Source organism: Monodelphis domestica, chromosome 7 (assembly GCF_027887165.1).
Source record: "Monodelphis domestica isolate mMonDom1 chromosome 7, mMonDom1.pri, whole genome shotgun sequence".
Lineage (NCBI taxonomy): Eukaryota > Metazoa > Chordata > Mammalia > Didelphimorphia > Didelphidae > Monodelphis > Monodelphis domestica.
The window spans coordinates 16,650,476-16,674,558 of NC_077233.1; the positions used below are offsets into that span (position 1 = coordinate 16,650,476).

At 41.0% G+C, this 24,083-nt stretch overlaps 1 protein-coding gene and 1 long non-coding RNA gene across 2 annotated transcripts in view; one reads left to right on the forward strand and one right to left on the reverse strand.

Annotated features, from left to right (window-relative positions):
• Positions 1–24,083, forward strand: part of NPSR1 (neuropeptide S receptor 1) — a 195,977-nt gene that overhangs the window by 2,995 nt on the left and 168,899 nt on the right. The window contains exon 2 of the mRNA XM_001365604.5: positions 16,213–16,345. Coding sequence (XP_001365641.3) covers positions 16,213–16,345 — 133 coding nt within the window. The remainder of the gene's footprint in view (positions 1–16,212; positions 16,346–24,083) is intronic.
• The window catches only part of LOC103095037 (uncharacterized), a 133,067-nt gene continuing 124,320 nt past the window's right edge, over positions 15,337–24,083 (reverse strand). The window contains exon 3 of the long non-coding RNA XR_001623748.2: positions 15,337–16,286. This is a non-coding gene — a long non-coding RNA (uncharacterized LOC103095037). The remainder of the gene's footprint in view (positions 16,287–24,083) is intronic.

Sequence of the window (24,083 nt, forward strand, 5' to 3'; positions counted from 1 at the left end):
CTGGCTCTCCCCTCAGATTTTATCTTTCCTCTCTCCCTTTCTTTTTCTCTCATCTCTTTTTTATACACCCACACAAAAATACCCATATCCCTGATTTGTCAGTGCCTGAAGAATCTCAAAATCATAGACTTAAAGCTAGAAAGAGCTTTAGAAGTCATCCAGTTTAACCTTCATTTTACAAGTGAATAAACTGAGGTCTAGGGAAACAAACTGAGTTTCCCAAAGTTACCAATCAATTCATAGATCTAAAGGTGTTTGGAGGTCATGAATCCCACTCCCTCATTTTACAAAAGAAGAAACTGAAGCTTTGGAGAAGTCAAGTGACTTGTATAAGGTCACATATTTAATAAGGGTCAGAGGGAGGATTTGAAGTCATGTCTTCGTGACTCTGAGGCCAGCCATCACCAATGTACCATCCTACCTTGCCCATCGTGATTCTCATTTTCCTCTCCAAAAGGAGGAAGGAAGGGAGATGCTTTAAAAGAAACCTGGATTGTTTTGACTCCCCATCCATTCCACAAAGAACTTTTTAATATCTTTTATGAGATGTTGAGCTTGAATAATATTTACTCTGCACTTCAAGGTGAATTTCTTCCTTGGATGCTGAGTTTCCAATCCTCCCTGGGGCCCACAAATCCCAGGGAAGGGGAGAGAGATGAAAATGGTGCAGGCTCTAATGATGCGTGCATACAGAAAGGGGGTGCGAATTGGCCCCTTGGAAGCACCTCTCTGCCTCAGAGTATCCCTTAATGCATGCACAAGAGGTCCTTGGCTGCTGCCTCCAGGAGAGGAAAAGAGAATCACTCTCTGAGTTGGTTACCTTACTGTGGTCCCCAGGTAATTGGGTCCTTAAGGCAATCACTGGGCTTCCAATGCTGAGCATCTCCATCAAAGTACAGGAATGGTGAGACCTGTAAGCTTATTGCTGGCTGCCCTTCTTCCCTCTTCTCTTCCCCTCCCTCCAGTGCAGCCTGCCAATACAGAATCTCCTGTGATATTTATGGAACATGATAGCAAACAGAGTGAAGAGAGGCTGGTCATGTAAATGCAACATTAATGAGGACGGAGCAGGCCTTCTGAGATGCGCCTAATAATCACTTGGAATGAAAAATCCTGTTTCTCTGTTTCTCAAAAATGAGAAAGAAGCGGTGCTGGAGGGGAGGAGCACTTCACATCAGAATAAACGGGCACATGCCCGCTGCCTCTTCATGTGGCATAACCTCTGTAATTATTCACATAAAATCCTCAAACCCAGGAATTTGGGTTCCAAAATAATGGAGGTGGGAGGCAGGACAGAATACATCTGACCACTGGTGCCCACATCCTACACCAGCTTTCAGATGATTATCCTCAATTACTAAAAAGCACCCTGGTTGCCTGAGACTTCCCCAGCCATCAATGGCCAAGAGAAATGGAATCGGCATTTCGATGACCTCACACTTTTTCTTTTCTTTGTTAAGGACCAAAATTCCAGAAAAAATACCATTAAAGTAAATACATCTTTAAAAGGGAAGAATAATGCAGGAAGCCCTGAATGACATCCCAGACACCAAATAAACCTCTAGGACCAAAATAAGATTTTTGCCTTTATCAAAGACTTTGGGATAGAGTTTCTGGGTAGTTTCTCATTCTCCGACACTTAGCCAAGATGCCTCATGGGATGCTCTTCTCGGCCAGTTTTTTTTTTTTTTTAATCCTGTTTTCAGTGAGCATTTTAGGAGCTTGCATGCTCTCCATTTAACCTTTCCTATGGACTCATGGGATCCATGATTTTCCCTTAGTGAATCAGGCATCAGTCAGGGAGGGAGGGAGTCTCCACCTATTGCCCATTCCTGCCTTGCCTTTGAGGATCCCCCGCCATATACAAAGAGAAAGAAAATGTGCTGGTTGGTGATACTGTATGGGGATCTGAGGGTCCTAGTGGCCCCTAAGAACATGCCTTATGAGACTCTTAGATAATATGGCTTCAAGATGACCCATGAGTTAGTGAGACAGAGAGGAAGTAATAAAATTTCAAGAAGTTTTTTTGGTGATATTCAAGCTTTGGTTTGAAAGTGGGGATGAAGGATAAGAAGTTGGCACAACTCTAGGTAATTTCTCCATTGCCAATGACCATCATGAATATCCAAAGGAGTCCTGACTCTTGCCATTTCTTGGCCAGAAACTTCTCAGAGCCAAATAGTGTGACTTTCCCCTAGCCAAGCCTAGAGTCTTGCTCTGATGAAGCCACTGGTCCCAAGGGCAGCGGGAAGGTGACAGAAACACGAAGGCGCAGTACTCCGGTGGAGTTACCCTAAAGGGGGATGGCATATTCTCCCCAAAGCTCCTTCTCATTTCCAATGCTGCCCTTTGGCTTTAGCCTTTCATCTCTGGCGGAATAAGAAAAATACATTCCTTAATGCAGATATAAAGGGCATCCCAGGTTACGAGAAAGACAAGAAATGATTATTTTACAGCGTTGCGCTCTGCTCTTCTTGCCCAGGTCACTCAGAGAGCCAGGCTGATGATACAGTTGGCGCCTGGGATTGATGCTTCAAAGCAGCAGAATCAGTATGTGTCCTAGGGAACAGGGAGGGGACTAGGGGAGCCCATATTTTCTTTGATTTCCTTTTCAACATGAAGGAGGGACACATGAGGAGAAAAACACCTGCGTAAACCCAGTTATTCTCACAAGTAGCAATCACAGAGGGCAGATTGAGACTTAAAGCAGCAAGTCCCTGCGTCTGCTCAGGTATTCTAACCTCAGCAAGCAATATCTGTGGCTCTTCTTTGGAACCACCTCTGAATGCAAGGGCGTTTTACCATTTTCCATAAAGAAGCCTGAGGCAAGCTGGGAAATGTCCACGCAGAGCCCTAGAGTTCCCATTGCTCAGGCAATTTTTAGAGGAATGGATATTTATATGTGCAGAGGAAGTATCCTACTATAGAGAGTAAGAGTCAGGGAGATGTTATTCAGTCATTTTTCCCAGCTGTCCCACTCTTCGAGACCCATTGGGAGTTTTCTTAGCAAAGATACTGAAGTGGCTTGCCACTTCCTTCTCCAGCTCATTTTACAGGGGAAGAAACTGAGGCAGACAGGGTTAAGTGATGTGCCCAGACTCCAATAGCCAAGAAGTATCTGAGGCCAGATTTGAACTCACAAAGATGAGTTTTCCTGACTCTAGGCCTGGCACTCTTTCCACTGTGCCACACAGCTGCCCATAAAGCAGAGGATGAGGGTTTGATTTTCATTTATTAGCTAACATCCTGAATAAGTCTCTTCACTTCTCTGAGACTCTGTTTCCCTTCTGTAAAGTTAAAAGTTCATCTTAATAACTTTACGGATTCTTCCAGCTCTTAAATGATCAATCCTTTACCTCTAACAAAAGTAAAAAAAAAAAACTCAAATATTGGTTATACATACAATTCACTCTGATGACCACAGTTGTTGAAGTTAGCTTGGGAAATTCACAAAGTTATAAATTTAGGCTTGGAAGATACTAACTAGTAGAAAGTCAACCTAGTGCAACCCCAACAACCTCTTCCTTCCATGGCTCCTGTAGTTTCTTCAGTGGCTTTCACAGCTGTGACTGCTTGCCCTATTGGGAGAAAGTCCAGACAAGTGTAGGGTCAGCCTCTTCCTACCTCTTCTTCATTCCCTTACTTACCTCCACACTGAAATGGGGCTCTTTGACCTGAAATATAGACGCAGGGAACAAGAGGGCACGGTGGTCCACTTGGACATGGATATAGGAATCTCCTTGTCCCCACAAGCTCATTTCCCTGACCCATGGACCAGAAAACTAAAATCATTTTTTTAAAAAAAGCCTCAAGGGGGCAGCTGGGTATCTCAGTGGATTGAGAGCCAGGCCTAGAGATGGGAGGTCCTAGGTTCAAATCTGGCCTCAGACACTTCCCAGTTGTGTGACCCTGGGCAAGTCACTTGACCCCCATTGCCTAGCCCTTACCACTCTTCTGCCTTGGAGCTAATACACAGTATTGACTCCAAGATGGAAGGTAAGGGTTAAAAAAAAGCCTCAAGAATAGCTATGAAATGTAGCAAGGTGCAGTGGATGAGGATCTGGGATCCAGGCATAGGATCAAGGCTCATCTCCAAGACAAATTAGCTGTCTGATCCTGGGCAATGCACTTAAATTCTTAGCACCTTAGCACCCTCTAAGAAGACAAAGGGACGGTTTGATTTGATTGAGGGAGATCCTGTGATAATAGAATTGTAGGTCTGGATTAAACAAGGTAACGAAAGCATCAGCTTTTACTTTATGGAATGCGAGAACAAGAAAGAACCTCAAAAGCTCTTCAATCCAAGTTATCTTCAAAGTAGTTCCCTTAATTATATGACCAAGAGATAACTATACCAGTACTGCTCGTAGACCTCTACCAAGGGGAATCCACCACCTTTCAAAGCAGCCCAATGCATTATGGGGGCATTTCTAATTGTTAGGACATCTTTTGCTGACAGCAACCCTGAATTCTCTCCTTCGTAAGGTCTACCTATTTCTACTGGCTTTTCACTGTGGAACAAATCTAAAAGACACTAAAAGTGAGTGATTTCAGGTCAGCTGGGTAATTTTTTTTTCTCCTATGACTCTAAAAGCAAAGAATGAGAATGGAGAAAATAATTGGAGTGTGTGACACAAAGAGGAGCATTTCTATTTGGGAACCTTGGAAGGTCAGGGTTAGGGTGCAAGGGATTCTAGGGCATCGACTAGTGAAACATTTAAAGTTGTCAATTATAAGGTCAAGTCTGATTCTGGGAGTAGGTGATGAAAAATGTGTGTGTATGTGTGTGCGTATGTGCGTGTGTGTGTGTGTGTGTGTGTGTGTGTGTGTGTGTGTGTGTGTGTGTGTAGTCAGGGAGATGGACTGAGAGAAAAGAGACAGATTCAGGAAGCATAAGCCGCAGAGCCACAGTATGAAAGAAGAGAGGCTCAATGGAAGTCATTTGGAAAGATGAAAAAAGATAGAAAGTCACAGTGAGAGAGTAGAACTCTGAAATTCAGCCCTTGTAAGTGCAAGGTTTGCCTTGGGCAACTGAGGTGGAGTGGAACAGAGAGCACTAGAGTTAGAGGAATGGAAGAGTGACTGTGGTCAAATTATGAGCACTTATTCACATGATTGTTCAAATCCTCAAAGCGGATCAAAGAGGAAGAGTTGGAGAGGGATCCAATGAGCCAGATACTGATTCATGGGAACATTAGGAGAGTGATCTTGGAGGTAAGATAAATTCTATGTTGTTGGAGCATTGGGTCCATTTTGGAGACTCACATTTGGGGAAGGCCATTAATATGCTCAAGAGTATCCAAAGAAAGACAACAAGGATTTGAGACCATGTTATATGGGAAACTAGGGAGGTATAGCTTAGAGAAGAAAAGCCAATGCGAATATGATAATCATATCGGTCTTCAAGTATGTAAAGAATGATATCGTGGGAGAGAGTTTATCCTTGTTCTTCCTAGGCCCACACAAAGCAGAATATGGAGACATGGATAGAAGAGGCAAAAAGGAACATCAGTGCTAAGAAAGATGAACAATCAGAGATGTCCCAAGGTGGAAGGGATGGATTTCAGAAGTGAAGGATTCTCTTGTATTGGAGACCTTCAATAAAAAGTTGGGAAAGCCCTTGATTAGTATGATAAAGAATCAATTCTTTTTCAGTAGAAATTGTCCTAGATGAGCTCTGAAGTTCCTTTTTACCTTGATATTCAGTGATTCTATTTCTATGAAACATAGATTTAGAGCTATAGAGGGCTTTCGGTTATCATTTATCCAAGTTATTCATTTTATACACACAAACACATATAGTTGGTCAAGAAAAGTTGAAGCTCTAAAAATGGATGTGATTTTGTTTCAATTTTATAATATTTTATTTGATCATTTCCAAGCATTATTCATTAGAGACAAAGATCATTTTCTTTCCCCCCCCATCCCCCATTGCCGACGCGTGATTCCACTGGGTATCACATATGTTCTTGATTCGAACCCATTGTCATGTTGTTAGTATTTGCATTAGAGTGTTCGTTTAGAGTCTCTCCTCTGTCATGTCCCCTCAACCGCTGTAGTCAGGCAGCTGCTTTTCCTCGGTGTTTCCACTCCCATAGTTTATCCTTTGCTTATGAGTAGTGTTTTTTCTCCTAGATCCCTGCAGAATGTTCAGGGACATTACACCGCCACTAATGGAGAAGTCCATTACGTTCGATTATACCACAGTGTATTAGTCTCTGTGTACAATGTTCTCCTGGTTCTGCTCCTCTCGCTCTGCATCACTTCCTGGAGGTCATTACAGTCTCCATGGAATTCCTCCACTTTGTTATTCCTTTGAGCACAATAGTATTCCATCACCAACAGATACCACAATTTGTTCAGCCATTCCCCAATTGACGGGCATCCCCTCATTTTCCAATTTTTGGCCACCACAAAGAGCACAGCTATGAATATTCTTGTACAGATCTTTTTCTCCATTATCTCTTTGGGGTACAGACCCAGCAGTGCTATGGCTGGATCAAAGGGCAGACATTCTTTTATCGCCCTTTGGGCATAGTTCCAAATTGCCCTCCAGAATGGCTGGATCAATTCACAACTCCACCAGCAATGAATTAGTGTCCCCACTTTGCCACATCCCCTCCAGCATTCATTACTTTCCATAGCTGTCATGTTAGCCAGTCTGCTAGGTGTGAGGTGATACCTCAGAGTTGTTTTGATTTGCATCTCTCTGATTATAAGAGACTTAGAGCACTTTTTCATGTGCTTATTAATAGTTTTGATTTCTTTGGCTGAGAACTGCCTGTTCGTGTCCCTTGCCCATTTATCAATTGGAGAATGGCTTGGATTTTTGTACAATTTATTTAGCTCTTTATAAATTTGAGTAATTAAACCTTTGTCAGAGGTTTCTATGAAGATTTTTTCCCAATTTGTTGTTTCCCTTCTGATTTTAGTTATATTGGTTTTGTTTGTACAAAAGCTTTTTAATTTGATGTAGTTGAAATTATTTATTTTACATTTTGTGACTCTTTCTATGTCTTGCTTGGTTTTAAAGTCTTTCCTCTCCCAAAGGTCTGACATGTATACTATTCTGTGTTTACCCAATTTACTTATGGTTTCCTTCTTTATGTTTAAGTCATTCACCCATTTTGAATTTATCTTGGTGTAGGGTGTGAGGTGCTGATCAATTCCTAATCTCTCCCACACTGTCTTCCAATTTTCCCAGCTGGATGTGATTTTTGAGAGAGAAAAGATAATATATAATAGAGAGAAGAAAAAAGAACAAATCTGTCATCATAGAACACAGGTTAGAATCTTGTTGCTGTCACATGTGTATGATCTTGGGAAATTCAATTTATTTCTATGAGCCTTAGTTTCCTCATCTATAAAAGAAAGCTGCTAGATAAAATGATTTACAAAGTTCCTTCTCACAGTAACTCCTATCATCCTCAGAAAAAAAGCAGTGGTCTCATCTCTGAATTTAGGGTATATCTACATGTCATGGTAGAAATATATGAAAACACTTCTTTTTTCTCCATTGACTATAACACATAATTTTATGTGTTATTTAAACACATTAATAAAATTAAAACTTTATGAAATTTGCATTATGAAATTAGAGTGTCAAAACTGAGGGAAGGGGGTAAGGAAGAGAGGGATAGAGTTGCTCCTAACAGAAAGGCACAATAACAGCAGGAATGTGGGCTGGCTAGGCAAGAAACAATGGCCTTACCTCCACTGCTTTCCTTTTATTCTATCCCAAATTTATTTCCATGCCTTGTCAGAGAAGTTTTTAGAACTACTGAATCCTAAGTCAGATAGTTGTCTGGACCAAAGGATTATGGTCTCTGAATCAGATAGAGGAATTAAAAAAAAATTGATCTGGGTCTGAGGAAATTGTTCTTGGGTTTGTCAGTTGCTCATGGTGGTTCATAGTCTCTAGTGATGATTAAAATCATCATTGAACTGCCCTTATCATGGAAGACCTTCATAAGCATCATGTCCTGTCAGACTGGAGCTGAGATGGCCAGCAGGTAACACTAAAGAGATGAAGGCCAGACACTGAGAGCAGGGATTAATAACCAATAGCAACAGCTACCACAAGATGAGTGGAGTGGTAAAAGGAGCAGAGAATAGAAAGTCTAGAATGACTGGAATGGCAGTCAAGACTTCAAGTGGGAAGAAGCTAAAACACAGTACAATGCCCAAGGGAACAGTACCCAACAGAGAATGGGCCTAGAATGAATAAAGTGATGACCACCATACTAAGATAATATCTGGGATGCAAGAAAACAAGGAAAGCAATTCCAGGGGTGTGGTAGAGTAAATTTAAACAAACTGGGATCCAAGTACTATTCAATATGAATTGGAAATCAGGAAATGCTACAAATCAGAACTTGATTTATTGCTTTGTTCATTGCCCACATTTAAGAAAGTGGTGGAGAACATATTAATAAAGCAGATTAGGGGGAGTGTCAGAGAGATAGATTGATTTGACATAAATAAAAAGCTCCTGAAGAGCTAGATGTACAAAATTGGAATGACTTGTCCTAAGGAAGTAGTGGACTCTCCTTTACTAGAAGTCTTCAAGCAGAGGTTAGATGAATCATTATCAGAAAGAAAATATTGTATAGGGCATTCCTATTCTAAGAATTCCTGTCAATTCACTTGACTCATTTAATATACCTTCTTCTAGATCAGAGATTCTTTCTTCCTTCCTTTCTTTTTTCTCTCTTGATTCTTTCTTTTCTTGCTTTAATTCTACTACTGATTAATTACTTAGATGAGGGAGAAGTAAAGTGATCTTTAAATAATTCATATTATACATATTTTCAATGATGTAAACAGAAAGGACAAAAAAGATGGAGCAGAATCATGAGTAAATATGGCGATCAAACATGGCCTCAGAGAAAATCTGAGATTATGCACCTTTCTCTTTCTTTGCTGAGGTAGCGAACAATGGCAATGGAATGTTGCACTTATCATTACATATGATTGATGTCATGAATGGTTTTGTGCAATTACTTCCATTTTCCTCTGTTTAAAATCATTTTTATAAGGGAAGACGCACATGATAGGAAATGAGGAGGGGTATATTCAGAAACAAAGGTATAAAAACAAAATATCAATAAATTATGTATTAAAATAATTAGTTATGAATAATAAAATTCCAGTAAAGTTCTACAGGGATGTTTCATACGTAGTACATTGGAGGTGACTCTAGGTTCACAAAAGCTTTGCTGGGAAAACACAGGCTTTGTCAGGTCCTGCTGGGATGGGGAGGGAGATTTTATACCCTTACCTCAATAAATATAGTTATTAGTCAACAAACATTTACTGAGTGCCTACTCTTTGCCAGACACTGTGTGGGGAATACAAACAAAGATGAAAGACAGTCATTGTCCTTGAGAAGTCCACAGTCTAATTGGGAATACAGCATAAAGAACTAGGTAAAAAAAATTCTTTAGACAGAATAAATAATAATCCTCAGAGGAAAGGATTAGAATTAAGAGATTGGAGAAGGCTTTCTGTAGAAAATGAGATTTTAAAAAAGATGTTGGGGGGGGTTGATATTCTTTTTTATTATTTTTTCCAAAGGTACATGATTATTCTTGTCTCCCTCCTCTCTTCCCTACCCACTCCAGGAATTAACAAGCAATTTCTCTGGGTTATACATATATTATAACTCAAATCCTATTTCCATATTGTTCATTTTTGTAATAGAGTCATCTTTTAAAACCAAACCCCCAAATTTATACCCACATAAACAAGTGATAAATCATGTTTTAGTCTGGGTTTCTGTCCCCTCAGTTTTTTCTCTGGATGTGGAGAACATTCTTTCTCATAAGTCCATCAGAATTGTCCTGGATTTAGTAGCAAAGTCAGTTACATTTGATAGTCCAACAATGTTTTAATTACTGTATACCTTGTTCTCCTGGTTCTGCTCATTTTGATCTGCATCAGTTCATGGAGGGCTTTCCAGTTTTTAAAGAAATTCTCCAGTTCATCATTCCTTACAGCACAATAGTATTCCATCACCATCAGATACCACAATTTGTTTAGTCATTCCCCAATCAAAGGACATCCCCTCATTTTCCAACATTTTGCCACCTCAAAAGGAGCAGCTATAAATATTTTTGTACAAACAGAACTTTTCCCACTATTTTTTATATCTTTGGGAGGCAGACCAAGAAGTAGTATTACTGGATCAAAAGATATGCATTGTTTTATGGCCCTTAGGGCATAGTTCCAAATTGCCTTCCAGAATGGTTGGATTAATTCACAACTCCACCAACAATGTATTAGTGTCTCAATTTCACCACATTCCCTGCAATATTTATTATTTTTCTTTACTGTCATACTGGCCAATCTGCTAGGTGTGAGGTGGTATCTGAATTGTTTTGATTTGCATTTCTCTAATCAGGAGGCTGTTAAAACATTTTTTTTCATGTGATTATGATAGCTTTGACTTCTTCATCTTAAAACTGCCCAAGAAAACTTGACCAAAACTTAAAACTTGACCAAGAAAATGGGATTTTTAGATGGGACCCAAAGGAAGCCAGAGAAGCTAGAAGGCAGGAATATGGAGGGAAAGCATTCTGAGTATGAGGGATAAACAGAAATTTTTCAGTCAGGAGATGGCGTGTCCTATTCAAGGAATAGCAAAGAAGCTACTGTGACTGGATAGCATATAATTTTATTAAATATACATAGCACTTACTAACTGTTTGACTCTTTGCAAGTCACTTTGGCTTGGTTTCCTCATCTGTGCAATGGCAAACCACTCTAGTACCTTTACCAAGAAAACCCCCAAAGGGGTCATGAAGAGCCAAACATGACTGAAACAACTGAACCACCCACAACAAAAATACATAATGAGCAATATAGAGGATAATATTGTTAGATATACTCAATTATTGACTGTGATGAAGTTTTAAGTCTTTAAACAACATAAGTTATGACCTGTGATCTATTTGTGAAATGAGAAGTTCTTTGGATCAAGAAGAGTTTAATTGATTGACTATCCAAGCTTACTAACTGTATCTCTGGAGACTTCCAATAACTGAATGAATTTAGGCAGGAGGAAGTCAAACAGTGAAACATTCTACCTGATGTGGGACTTGAACTCAGACTTTCTCCTCTCCCAGGCCAATGCTTTCTCCACTACACCATGCTGTCTGTCCTCCTTGTAGCTTGCCTACTCACCAATAATAAACCCTACTAGGGTTTATTATTATTTTTACTATATTTTTATTTATTTTATATATAATATATATATATATATATATTACTATATAATATAATAATATTATTATTATTACTACAATCCCCACATAAACATTTTCACTGACAACACACTCCCCAAGGCAAGCCATTATCCTTCTGTCCCCAGCAAATGGTTAGGGATCTTTACCTTCTGTTGACCCAATGGCTTATTCCCAATGGCAGAACTGATCTGCCATCAGTTCCAACTTTCTCAGCCTAGGCCAGGACAAGCCAACCAAATTTAATCCCTTATACACAGGGTAACCCTTCCTAAAATCAGCTAACTTGCCCCATTTCCTGTCCCCAGAGGGTTCTCTTTTCTAGGCTAAAATGACATGGGGTAGTGGAAAAAGTTCTGGTTCTGGATTTGGAGGCCCTAAGTTCAAATCCCACCTTTGCCCTTTCTCACTTATGTGATGCTCAACAATTCCCTTGACTTTTCTTTTTCTGGACCTCAGTTTCCTTCTCTATTAAATGAGGGAGCTGGATTAGAGAGTCCCTGAGGTAGCTTCCAGCTGCAGATCTATTATCCAATGATCACTGACATAAGGTGGCTCAGTGAATAAAGCACTGGGCCTTGAGTCAAGAAGACCTAAGTTCAAATCTGGCCTCAGACACTAGCTGTGGGACCCTAGACAGGTCAATTCAACTCTGATTGCCTCAGTTTCTTCATCTGTGAAATAAAGATGAAAATAATATTCACCTACCATCCAGGGCTGTCATGATTAAATGAGATATTTGTGAAGCACTTGACAAACCTTTATAAAGTTCCATCAAAAAGCGAGTTACCGTTACTGGTGATGTCCACATCTATCAAAGGATCCCTCACACTGTTGTAGTACATGAAATCCAAGACTGAGTCAGTAATACCTGGGTTCAAATATTGCTTTTGATACTAGTCATGTAGCTATGAATATCTTCTCTGATCCTCAATTTTCTTTCTTGTAAAATGCTGCTGCTGCTGTTATCTGTAGACCCTGCTGCACAGAATTGCTGAGAGACTCAAATGGCATCCCATAGATCAAGTATTTTGCAAATTCGAGTCCTGGGTGAATACTCCCATCAGTACCACTACCTGGTTTTCCCTGGTCATCCTCTTTGGGGAGAAAACCTTGACAGGATCATGATTGAAAGATCAAAGCTTGAGCTTCAGGGAGTTTTTCAAGATAACTCCATAATGGGATTCTCAGTTCAAAACAAAGACTAAAAATGAGATTCTCCTAACTGTGACGAAACTTGAACATCCCATTAATAATTGGTACTGGATGCCAATGCATGAGCTTTATAATCCCTTGTGTCTGGAAGAAATTGGACCTACCTAAGAGAGCGTAAGCCGGGAATAATGAGTTTTAATAAAATTTGAGCACGGGACCTCCGGCATTGGTGCTAAACTGCCTCAGGCTACTGGCAAAGGCATCTATAAAACCAGTCAGGGCAGAGAGAGGAGGTGGAGTCCCGAAGTAGAGCTCCCAGTCTAGTGTGAAAAAGAAATTGAAGAGGCCATTCAGTGTCCTCCCTCAGGCGTCGCCCTAAGAATAGAGCCTCTGGTTTCTGACCGTGGGAGATCACACCATCACGCGAAGTTGTGGAGTAAAGAACCACGTGGAGCTCTTTCCGTGATCCTCAGAATCTTGGCTCTGTGTAGGACAAATTCCATTTCAACACACTTTAAGCCATTTATCCCATCCATTGGTTACACTACACTGTGGTTCTATTGAATATTCTCCCTAATAAAACGGGGCTGAGGCATTCTCTAATTCTAATCAGATGCTGTGATGGCATTTGGTCTAGAGACAAGCAGGCAACACCCATTCCACAGGCCTTGGGTGAGCAGCGATGGCAGGTAACAGAGCAGATGATCACAGGAATTAAGCCAAAAAAAGATAGACCTTAGACAAGTCTAATTCCATCATTTTTTATATGAGGACAGTAAAGCCTGGAGAAGGGAAATGACTTCGCTATCGTGTCGCAGAGCCAGCCTTTGCATCCAGATCCGGACTCCACGTTGAGCACATTTTAAGTGGTAGCCAAATGGTACTCTAAGAGAACACAAAACAGGACCAGCTTGTAGTCAACTGTTGCCCTGGGTCCAGGGAAAGTTTTGTTCTCACTTCAAAGCCAGAAAGCCAGCTGTCCTAGCTGTGAGCTGGGGCCAGCTGCAGCGGTGGGAGCCAGCAGGCTCTCTGGCTTCAAAGGGGCTCTCATTGGCTCTGGGGCACATCAGCAATTAGATTCAGGTCAGGAGAGAGAACATCCAGGGGCCGCCTTCCTTGGAAATACAGCCTCACCCTTTGGCAAGGTGGGAATTTGGACGGTCTGCTCTGGGGAGATTATCCAGTACCGACAATGCAAAAGGCTGTTAATGCATTTATATATCCCAGGAGTCCCAGACATAATTAGCTCAGGGTCTGCCTTAGCAAAGAGCCAGCACTTACTGGGTCTGATGTGCTAAAAACTGTCTTCTGTAAGACTGACCCATCCAATCTTGATTGCATTTATGAGCAGTCTAGCCCTGGTGCCCCCACAGAAGTGATGCTAGCACATACCGACTCTGGAGTTTCTGGGAGCTTGGCCTGGGCCTCGGTTGGGGCCCAGAGCCTAGAAAATGTGAGCAACCGCAGCCAAAAAGAACACCGAGAAGCCTGGTCAACATCAGGGGCATCGGCTCACCGACTCCAGTATATGAGCTTTCTCAAGGGCAACATGAGCGGGCTGGCTCACCTGCCAAAGGCTTACCTAGTCTGCTTTCAAAGCACAGGATTTGCTGGTCCTCGCATGTGGCACTCCTCCCAGTCTCCATCACCCATTATTCCTATGGCCTGGAATGGTGCCCCCTCACTTCTGCCTCCTGGCTTCCATGGAGACTCAGCTCAGCTCCATCTTCTTATCGAAGCCTTTCCTAATCTCTCCCTCCTTGCCCCCTACCCAACCCAGCCTTCCCTTTGAGATAATCACAATCAGCAGCATCATTCCCATGACAATTACAATTCTACTAATCAGCACTGATGTGGCCCTTTTGTAAAACCCTCACCTTCCACCTTAGAAACAATGCCCTGTGTATTGGTTTCAAGGCAGAACCTTGGCAGGGGTAGGCAAGGAGGGTTAAGGGCCTTGCCCAGAGTCACACGGAGAGGAAGGGTCTGAGGCCAAATTTGAACCCAGGATCTTTGGTTTGATTCTCCATCCACTGAAGCACCTGGCTGCCCCCATTTATATAGCTTGCACAGACCTGTACAGATGTTATCTCAGTTGACTTCTTGACAAGTGAAGGAAATGTTCTTCTTGAACCATGTCACACAAGAGAAAACTGAAGCTAGCAGAGGTGGTGACTTGCCCAAGATAACATCACCTTCCCCTTACAAAGTGCATATATATATATATATATATATATATATATATATATATATATATATATATATGGAGTTGTTTTCTGGTTATTACCCTATTAGAAGGTCAGCTACTTGGGGGCAAGAAGTCTGATTTTGCCTCTCTTTATGCATTTCGGTGCATCGTAAATCGACTGTGATTTAAACCGAGCTGCCATTGGTGGAAAGACCACCGTACGTGGTTTGCACCTGAGATTGGGGACCCGTTTTTCAAAACCTCAAGCCAGAGTCTGACCCGTTCAATGTGGCATCCTGACAGGAGGATAAAAAAAGATCCCACTAAAATCAGCAAACATTCAGTAAGAACCTCCTCTGTGCCAACACTGTGATGAGCACTGGGGAGGCAAATCTAAAAGAATCTGTCCTTCATGGGAGGAGGGAGAGTACAAAACGTAACACAAGGTAATCAGAACAATTGTGATAATAATAATAATAATGATAATAATGATAATAATAATAATAACATGGCACGTTGCTGTTATTATTGTCCAGTTAGTTCAGTCATGTCCAATATTTAACAGGGTTCATTGAAATGACTTGTCCAAGGTCACACAACAAGTAAAAGTCTGAGGCCAGATTTGAACTTGGGAAGATGAGCCTTCCCTCCTTCAGATCCAGTACTCTTTCCAATGTGCCAGCTAACAGATCCAGTACTCTTTCCAATGTGCCAGCTAACTGCTCCACATGGCACTTACTGAGCCCTTAAACTTTTGCCTAACACTGTACATAATTTATCTCATTAAAATCTCATAATAGCTCTGTGTTGGATAGGTTACTAACCCTATTTTTACAGCTGAAGACACCAGGACATAGAAATGTCAGATGAGTTGACCATAGTCATTTGGGTAGTAAATGTCAAAGGCAGGATTTGAATAGAGAACTCCCCGGGTCCAAATTTTCTTGATGGGAGAGGCTATGTCTTATTCATCTTTACTTCTCCCCAATACAGCAGTTCTCTACATGTCGCTGGTGTTTTATGCAAAGCTATTGACTAATTAGATGAATGGATACATAGCCATGAAGAGAGACCTGACACTAGACTGGAGTCCTGAGTTCAATTCCAGATTAAACCTCTGATTTCCCATATAATTTTGGGCTAGTTGCTTGATCTTTTTCAGTCTCCACTTTCTTCCCAGTGACTGGAATGATAACTGAAAAGGCACTGATTAAGCACTTTCTATGTGCCAAATGTGGACATTGGACCAGATGATCTGTAACGTCCTTCCAGCTAGAATTCCATGATGAATTGCTGACTAGAACTAGAGTACCAGCTTTTCTTTTGTAGACTATTTCAAGGGGCAGATTTTTGAACCACACAAGGCTGTAACCACATCTTAGAAGCAAACATTGTGGTTCAGATGTATTCCAAGTAAATTAATATTGTTATTCATTGAGTCCATCTGTTTTCTTCTTCGGGAATAAGAAAGGTTTTCAAGTTTTATGGTCCTGTAGCAAACTCTCATTCTGCCTTTTTTTTTTTTTGTCGGCACTCTCAGAATTAACTGAGGATGGTCCCGCCTTCGTTCAATTTGTCCGTGATGCCCGTGAATATACTCACCTCTCCCTGGTGTGTCTCTTACAGACAGAGCAGCTGGTAACCCTTTGGATCCTCTTTGTCTTCACCATCGTGGGGAATGCCTTCGTGCTGTTCTCTACCTGGAAAAGGAAGAGGAAGTCAAGAATGACTTTCTTTGTGACCCAGTTAGCAATCACAGGTGAGCCACTGGGAGGATGGGAGTGGAGACATACTGGATCCCACCGGGTCCCAACTTGTCCTTGTCTGTGCCAATGGAATGAGACAGTGGCACAAATTACCCCAGAGAGTGCATGCATAATCCAGATGTCACGTTGGTTCCATTTATATATATGCTCCCCTCCTGGTCCTCCACAATCCAAGTTCAGCTTGTCTAACTTTATTTTACATGATTCTTCATGTGAATTATTCACATGAATTAATTCACACTGAATTATTCATCCTTCTCTATTCTCTCCAGTTGTTAATATCCCCTTTCAACTGCCTTCTGTTACTGTTCTCCCCCCGGTCAGATGTTCTTAGAACATTTTGTCTCATCTCTTTTGTTTCCCTCACTCCACTCTCCACCATGTGTGGTGCTTATTTGTATCTAAGATAGATTGATGCAGTCGAATGTAAGACCCTGGATACTGAGATTGTTTCACTGGGAAGGCAACCGCCCCCTCGTTGCCACCACTGAGAATACCTTGTTGCCTTCCCAATTCTGCTCAAGCCGTATCCCTTACAATTCAGGGGTTCTTAACCTTTTTTGTGTCATAGGCTATTTCCCCCTTGGGCAGTCCATGGAAGCGTGTGCATCACTTCTCAGCATATTTTTAAAAGCATAAAATAAAAGACAAAGAACTACAAAGGAAATCAGTTCCATTGAAAGATGGATGTATTTTCCTCTATTTAAATTCAGAGTGCCTGAAATCTCTTTCTGGATGCCTTATGGACCCCCAGCTAAGAACCCTGCAATGCATGAAGACCCCTCAAAAGATGTGTTCTTGACTCACTAGGATTAAGACAGCTTTTCTGTGCCCGCCACAAAGTTTCATGCCAATCTCCCTTGGGAGAGTTTCCTCAAAATGAAGTTCTCTATGTTAATTAGCCCCAGCCAGCTCCTTCGTAAGTGATTACTCTTAAGGAATGGGCAACACAAATGGATTCTACTCTCCCTTTGGTGATGAGTTATCTGTTTTGCTCAGAATTCTAAAAGAAACAGTTCTTCTGTGCAATAGTGACCCAGGGTTGAGGCTGACTGTTCTCTACCTGAAAGAGGAAGATGCAGTCACAAATGAGTACCACTAGAAATGGTTGATTATTTGAAATATGACAAGCTATTGTACATTTGAGAAATACGGATGCTAGAACTGTTGTATATTTATTAGGGAAATGTTTACTAGTTGTTCATTATTAAGTCAATATAAATTTTATACTGATATTACATGATCTTTATTATATCATTATAATGTAATATAGAATATTATAAATATAATATATAATTATATAAATAAATTTTAAAATAATATTGATTAAAAGTAGTAATAAGTTAAATATTTATTAGAAACATTTAGCTGGTTATAGATAGATTAGAATATAATTATCATAAGTTAAGGTGAACTTATTTTCAGAGGATCGAGAGACCGAAAAGGAAGAGAAAAAGAAAAAGAACAGAGAGAGAGATGTCAACGTGTACATTCCAGAATTGTCTCAGCTAAACCTTGAAGCTGAAAGCGATATGTGCTGTGACTACTGTTGGATAGTTAAGTCTAACATATCAGAGGAACAGTTTAGAAGAATTAGAAAACACTCAGTGGGCTAATTAGTTTGACTTAGATGTCCAATGAGGTATTAGCCAAGCACATCATGGATCAATTTAGATTAGCACTGGAATCATCTATTCAACCCAGAAGATAGATTCATCAAGGATCCTTTGTGGACAGTTTCTGAGGCAGAAAGAGGACACTAAAGTTTAAATTTCCAGGGTTGTGAATTATCTTAAGCACAAAGTTCTTTTTAAACCCTTACCTTCTGTCTTAGAATTAATACTAAGTATTGTTTCCAAGACAGAAGAGCTATAAGGGAAAGGCAATCAAAGGTAAGTGATTTGCCCAGGATTACACAGCTAGGCAATATCTGAGGCCAGATTTGAATGCAGGTCTTTGGACCCCAGACCTAGTGCTCTATCCTCCGTGCTATTGAGCTGTCCCTCGAGTGCATGTACCTAACTGGCAAATTTCTGAAAGTGTATCTGCTCTCTCCCATAGATACTGGGTGCGTTAGCAAGAGAGTGGCCCAGGATTACATGTCGATGGTGATTATTATTCATGCATTTGTTTTATTATATGAGTATTTGTCATGCTAGGATTATTTCTTTTCTCCTATTGCTTTGTACATTGTTATTGTAAAAATCTAAACCTGTCATGACCCAGAATGAATGGTTATATAAATAGAAGCTTATCATTTGGGGCTCTAGAGTTAGGGTGGCGATTAAGGGAGGTGGATTCTCCAAAGACAGTGTGACCTCTAAGACCCCGAGAATGTAGCTGTGATAGCGGTGGTTCTCTAGGAACCTAGTTCTGCCAGCATGATGGCAGAAGTAAAAATGTAAGAAGTCTGGGGTGCTAGAGGTGTCCCATGCACCTATTACATAAAGATGAACAGTAACATAAACTTTGCAATGAATGAGCTTACAGCCTAATGGGGGGAGATGATTTGTAAACAAAAAAGTATGACAAGATGGGATATCATAAGGACAAAAGTGAGATGTGAAGAAAAGAATGGAAATCATCAAATGGTCAACCAATCTTTATTAAGCATTTTCTCCAGGCATTGTACCAGGAACTAGTGTAATCCTTGATCTCAAATTGTTGATAGTCTGTCGAGGAGACAACATAAAAACAGCTATGAACAAGTAAAATGTAAAGAGGGTAAATTGAGGGTAATTGCAAAGGAGAGGCACTAAGATTAAGGAGGGAAAGGAATGCCTTCTTGAAGAAGGTGAGACTTGAAAGACTCCAGGGCAGCCAGGAGGAGGATATGAGGAGGGAGAGTATTCTAGGTATGAAGGACAACCGCTGAAGATACTTGGAGTGGGGAGATAAAGGGTCCTGTTTGAGGAACAACAAGAAGACTAGTGTAAGTGGAACAAAGTAGATAGAAGAGCATAAGGTATGAGAAGACTGGAAAGATAGGGAAGGTGCAGGTTATGATGTATTTAAAAGCCCAATTGAGGATTTTATATTTGATCCTAGGAGTGACAGGGAACCATGGGAGTTTGTTGAATAGGGGATGACATAATAAAAACTTGAGCTAAATTTAGAAAGATCAATTTGACATCCAAGTGGAAGATGGCATAGAATGGGGACATACTTGTGGCAGGGAGATGAGCAGCCTATTGCAATAGTCTAAGCATGAGATGATGAGTGCCCATAATAGAGTGGTGGCAGAGTCAGAGAAAATGTATACATCATGCATACAAGGAGGCACATATAAGAGATGCTATGAAGGTGGAAATGAAATTGATTAACCACTGATTAGATATAGTAAAAGTGAGTATAATAACATCTATGCTGTGAGACCAGGCGCTTTGGAGGATAGAGGAACCTTCCAAACAAATAGAGAAGTTAGAGGGAGGGGAGGGTTTGGGCAGGGGGTGGGGGAAGACAAATTCAGTTTGGGACATGTTGAGTTTAAGATGTCCACAGAAATCCAATTCTAGTTGGGTATAGATAATTGGAGATGTGAGACTTCAGGTTAGAAGAGATTAGGACTCACCAAATAGACCTGAGCATCATCTTCATAGAAATGATGTTTGAAATCATGGGACCTGATGAGATCAACATGTAAAATAATGGGATGGAGGGAAAGAGGGAGAAAGAAGAAAAGAAATTCCAAAACAAAGCCTTGAGGGACACACAGGTTTAGTGGGCATGACCTGGACTAAGATCCATCAAGGAGTCAGGGGAGTAGTCAGGTAGGTAAGAGGAGAAACCAGATAGAATAGTGTCTCTCAAAGGGAAGAGAATAAATGGAAGGGTCAAATACAGTGGAGAGGTCAAGAAGGATGAGGAAGGAGAAAAGACCATTCAGTTTTGCAATTTAGAGATCATTATTAATATTGGAGAGAAGAATTTTGGTTGAATATTAAGGTTGAAAGACAGATTGCTAAGAAGCAATTGAGAAGAAAGAAATCAGAGGCACCTATGTTCTCATGAAACAGATAGAAAGGGAGGAGAAAGGGGGGGAGAGAGAGAGAGAGAGCACTGTGGGAAGGTACTTGTGGGAAGTAAAGTACTTGAGGAGTAAGGAGGGATAAAAAGGTTTGTAAAAGCCTATGAGGTGAGTAGAATAGTGAATCATTAGTTAGTTAGTTAGTAGTAGTCTCTCGGTAACCGAGGATGACGATTGTCTTTGTGCGTTTTTGTACACAAAGACACTTATGCATGAAGATTTAAGTGGAAAAGTCAATGCACAGAGAAAGCCCACTCTCTCGGCGTTGGAAGCCTGGGTCCAGTGGTACAAAAAAATCATTACACCTGTAGACTTCCTCAGCTGCATTGGATGGCCATGTTGCCCTTTGTGCTCCAACACACCCTAAGCACTCCACAGTGCTTTGCTGTGTCGCCATCTCAGCCGTTGAACCTTCTTGTTGGTTTCTTCCACCTGTTCTGCCAAAACAGTCTTCACATGCTGGGTGAGCAAAGCCCTGGTTCACCAGGGGTCGATGATACGATGGCTACCCTCACAAGGTTTAGCCAGCCTGTCGAAGCCGTTGCCCGGGGTGTGGCCACTGCCGCATGCTAGCAGCTACTCGGAGCCAAAGTGAGAGCTGGGTGTCAGGTGAGGGTCAGAGGCTGGAGAGCTGCCCTAGGAGGGCACGACAAGCCTGCCATACCAGAGATACTACCCCTCCCTGAACACCGTGAATCATTAGAGAGTTGTAAAAGCATTGCCTTCCTATAGTTGGAGTCCAGTTGAGATCATTCAATATAGACTTGTAGTGGACCCACTTAACATGGCTTGAGGATTTTCTCAGGCTTTGTGCAGCAACATATGAATAGAAATGAAGGCTTTGAGGAGGGGTATCCAACAGAAGCAAGGAAGGCTCTAAGAATCAGTAATTGGCAGCAGACAGAACTCAATGGAAGAAGTGAGGTCCACATACTGTGCTTGTTGAGAGTACAATGGAAAAGCCTAGGAAAAGCAAGTCCTGGGGAGCTTTCGGAAGAAAATGGAAGAGATCACATGCCTGAGCTGGGTCCCAACAGATAAAAAAAGAAGTAAGCAAGTGGGGGTGTGGAAGGAGAATGTGGCAAGCAACAAGGAAGCCTGTGTGAATACATAGAGATGAGACAACACCAGACAAAATCAACAAGAGGCATCTGGTTTAGCTGCAATACAGAATATGTGAATGGAGAAATGGTGCAACAAGATTAGAAATGCCGTTCTATCCCCTACGTCATGGAACATGGAAGCTTCTAGGGTCCTTGAGCAGCAAGGTCAGACGAGTGCCACAAGAAGTCTTTTTTTTTTACCTTCAGGGAGAAGGAGTAAATGGGGTAAACTGAAGGCACTGAAGCTAGCCAAGCTAGCTGTAATAGTGCAGATGAGAGATGATGAAGCCTAAGCTCCAGGTGTGGCAGTGTGAGCAGAGGTGGAGACACAAGGGAAAGAGAATGAGGATGTAGAGTGGCCCGAACTGGACAACAGATGGAATGTGGTGGTGTCAGAAAAGCATGTCAGAAAGACTCAGGAAAGAAATGGGGTGACCATCATTGACAGAGATGGGGAAGCTGCAAAGGGGACTCTTTGGACTGGATTTTAAATAGACTGAATGTGAGATGTCAGTGGTCTATAGAGGAGGAGATATCTAATGACCAATGGGAAATACTAGTCTAAAGTTCAAAGAAGGGAGATAGACTAAAGAGAGATGCATATATGTATGCGTAGAATTAATATGCTATTTAATATATGCATGTGTAAATGTACATTTATTTGAACAGTTCAAATGATCATACATATATGTGTGTATATAGAAGCATATATGTACACATGTGAATATCATATATGTATCATTCAAAAGTGTGGGGGACTAAAGTAAATTCTCCACGTTCAGAGGGGTAACATTCAGAGAAAACAACATGAAAGTCAAAAACGGAAATGTTTATACACTGAACCGATGGGAAAGAGAGAGTTAGGTTCCTGCGACCACAAAAACCGTAATCTTTCACGGGAGTTTGTGGAAAATGCAGCTGCTGGAATTCACAAACACATATTAATACTTTCCTCCTTTTTGTGGATATAATAAATCATCTCATTGATTCCTTAACACCAAACTCAAGAACGACAACAGTTGCAGGCATGCCGCCATGAAATTGATCTAACACCTTTCTTTTCTCACTAAGCTGCATTACTGACTTTGCACCCTTTGGGCTTAGAACCCAAAGATCTTGCTCTACAGATTGTGGATAGAATGGCCACACACAACTTGAGTCTTGAAACCATGAAAATAGGCAACGATTGCATGGGGAACTCTTTCCAATGGTAAGGCGAATAATAGGATACCTAGTGTTAGGAGAACCTAATGGGATACCAGCTGCTCCACATGCCTGCACACCTTGCACCTCTTATTTTTTGCCTTCATACGTATTGCTGTAGATGTGAATGGTTGTCCACACAAAAGTAAAAATGAGGTTAGTAATAAAATCACAGGAATGCTTGAATTGTAAAAGTCTAATGTAAGGGGGGAAGGGGTTAATTTTTAAAGGGTTGGACTGTATTATTTAAGAGTATGGTTGCCAGAAATTTAATTTATTCCAAAGAGATTTATTTACAATTTATTTACAAAATGTAGAAAGAGTGAAATAAGAAAATCAGAGAGAGGATAAGGTAAGTCTTTCCTGAGGTTAGTTTTTTTTTTTTTTTCAGAAAATCTAGTAGTTGACTCAGCTTTTCACTCACCATATGTCAGTTCAAAAGAAGAAATTTTAGAATAGCCTCACCAGGAACAGAGTCTCAAGAACTGCCAGTAGAACTCCATTCAAGGGGGCAACTAGGTAGCTCAGTAGATTGAGAGCCAGGCCTAGAGAAGGGAGGTCCTAGGTTCAAATCTGACTTCAGACACTTCCTAGCTGTGTGACCCTGGGCAAGTCACTTGACCCCCATTGCCTAGCCCTTACCACTCTTCTGCCTTGGAGTCAATATACACAGTATTGACTCCAAGATGGAAGGTAAGGGGTTTAAAAAAAAAAAAGAAGAAGAATTCCTTTCAGGAAGTTGTAACTCCCTTTTAAAGACATTTTCTCTTGCATTACTTCCTGTGCCTTCCCCTAATTCTACATCTACCAATCACAGTTGAAGTTTTTTGCTTTTAGGACTGCCCAGGGGCAGACAGTTGATTTTGATTTGTCACCCACTATTTCACATGTGGGCCACAGACCTCCTACTTAATGTGTGAAATGGAGTGTTTACATTTTGGTGATTAAAATCTAAAAATAGGCAGGGGTTACAATTAAATCTTCACAATCATGGGAGAGTTAAATTTAATCTTTACACAAATGTGTGAATGTTGAGGATTGATCACACACATACACACACACACACACAAACACAGTCTTCACTAGATTGCCAAAGGAATCCATGAATAAAAAAGTTAATTGCCTCTACTTTTCCTTCTTTCCTCTCCTTTTCCTCCATTTGTCTCTCAATATCCTATTGTATTTGTCTCTCTCTAACTCTTTCTTCTCTCTCCTTTTCCCTCTATCTCTCTCTCACACATATCATCTCATCATCTTCCATGGGTCTATCACCTATGTACATATGACTTCTAGACCTAAGATCTAGTCCCAGGCTCCCTTCTGGTGTCAGTCCCAAATCACCATTGGCTTCATGAATGTTTCAAAGTATATGGGCCAAAGTAGTTTTAAACTCATCAT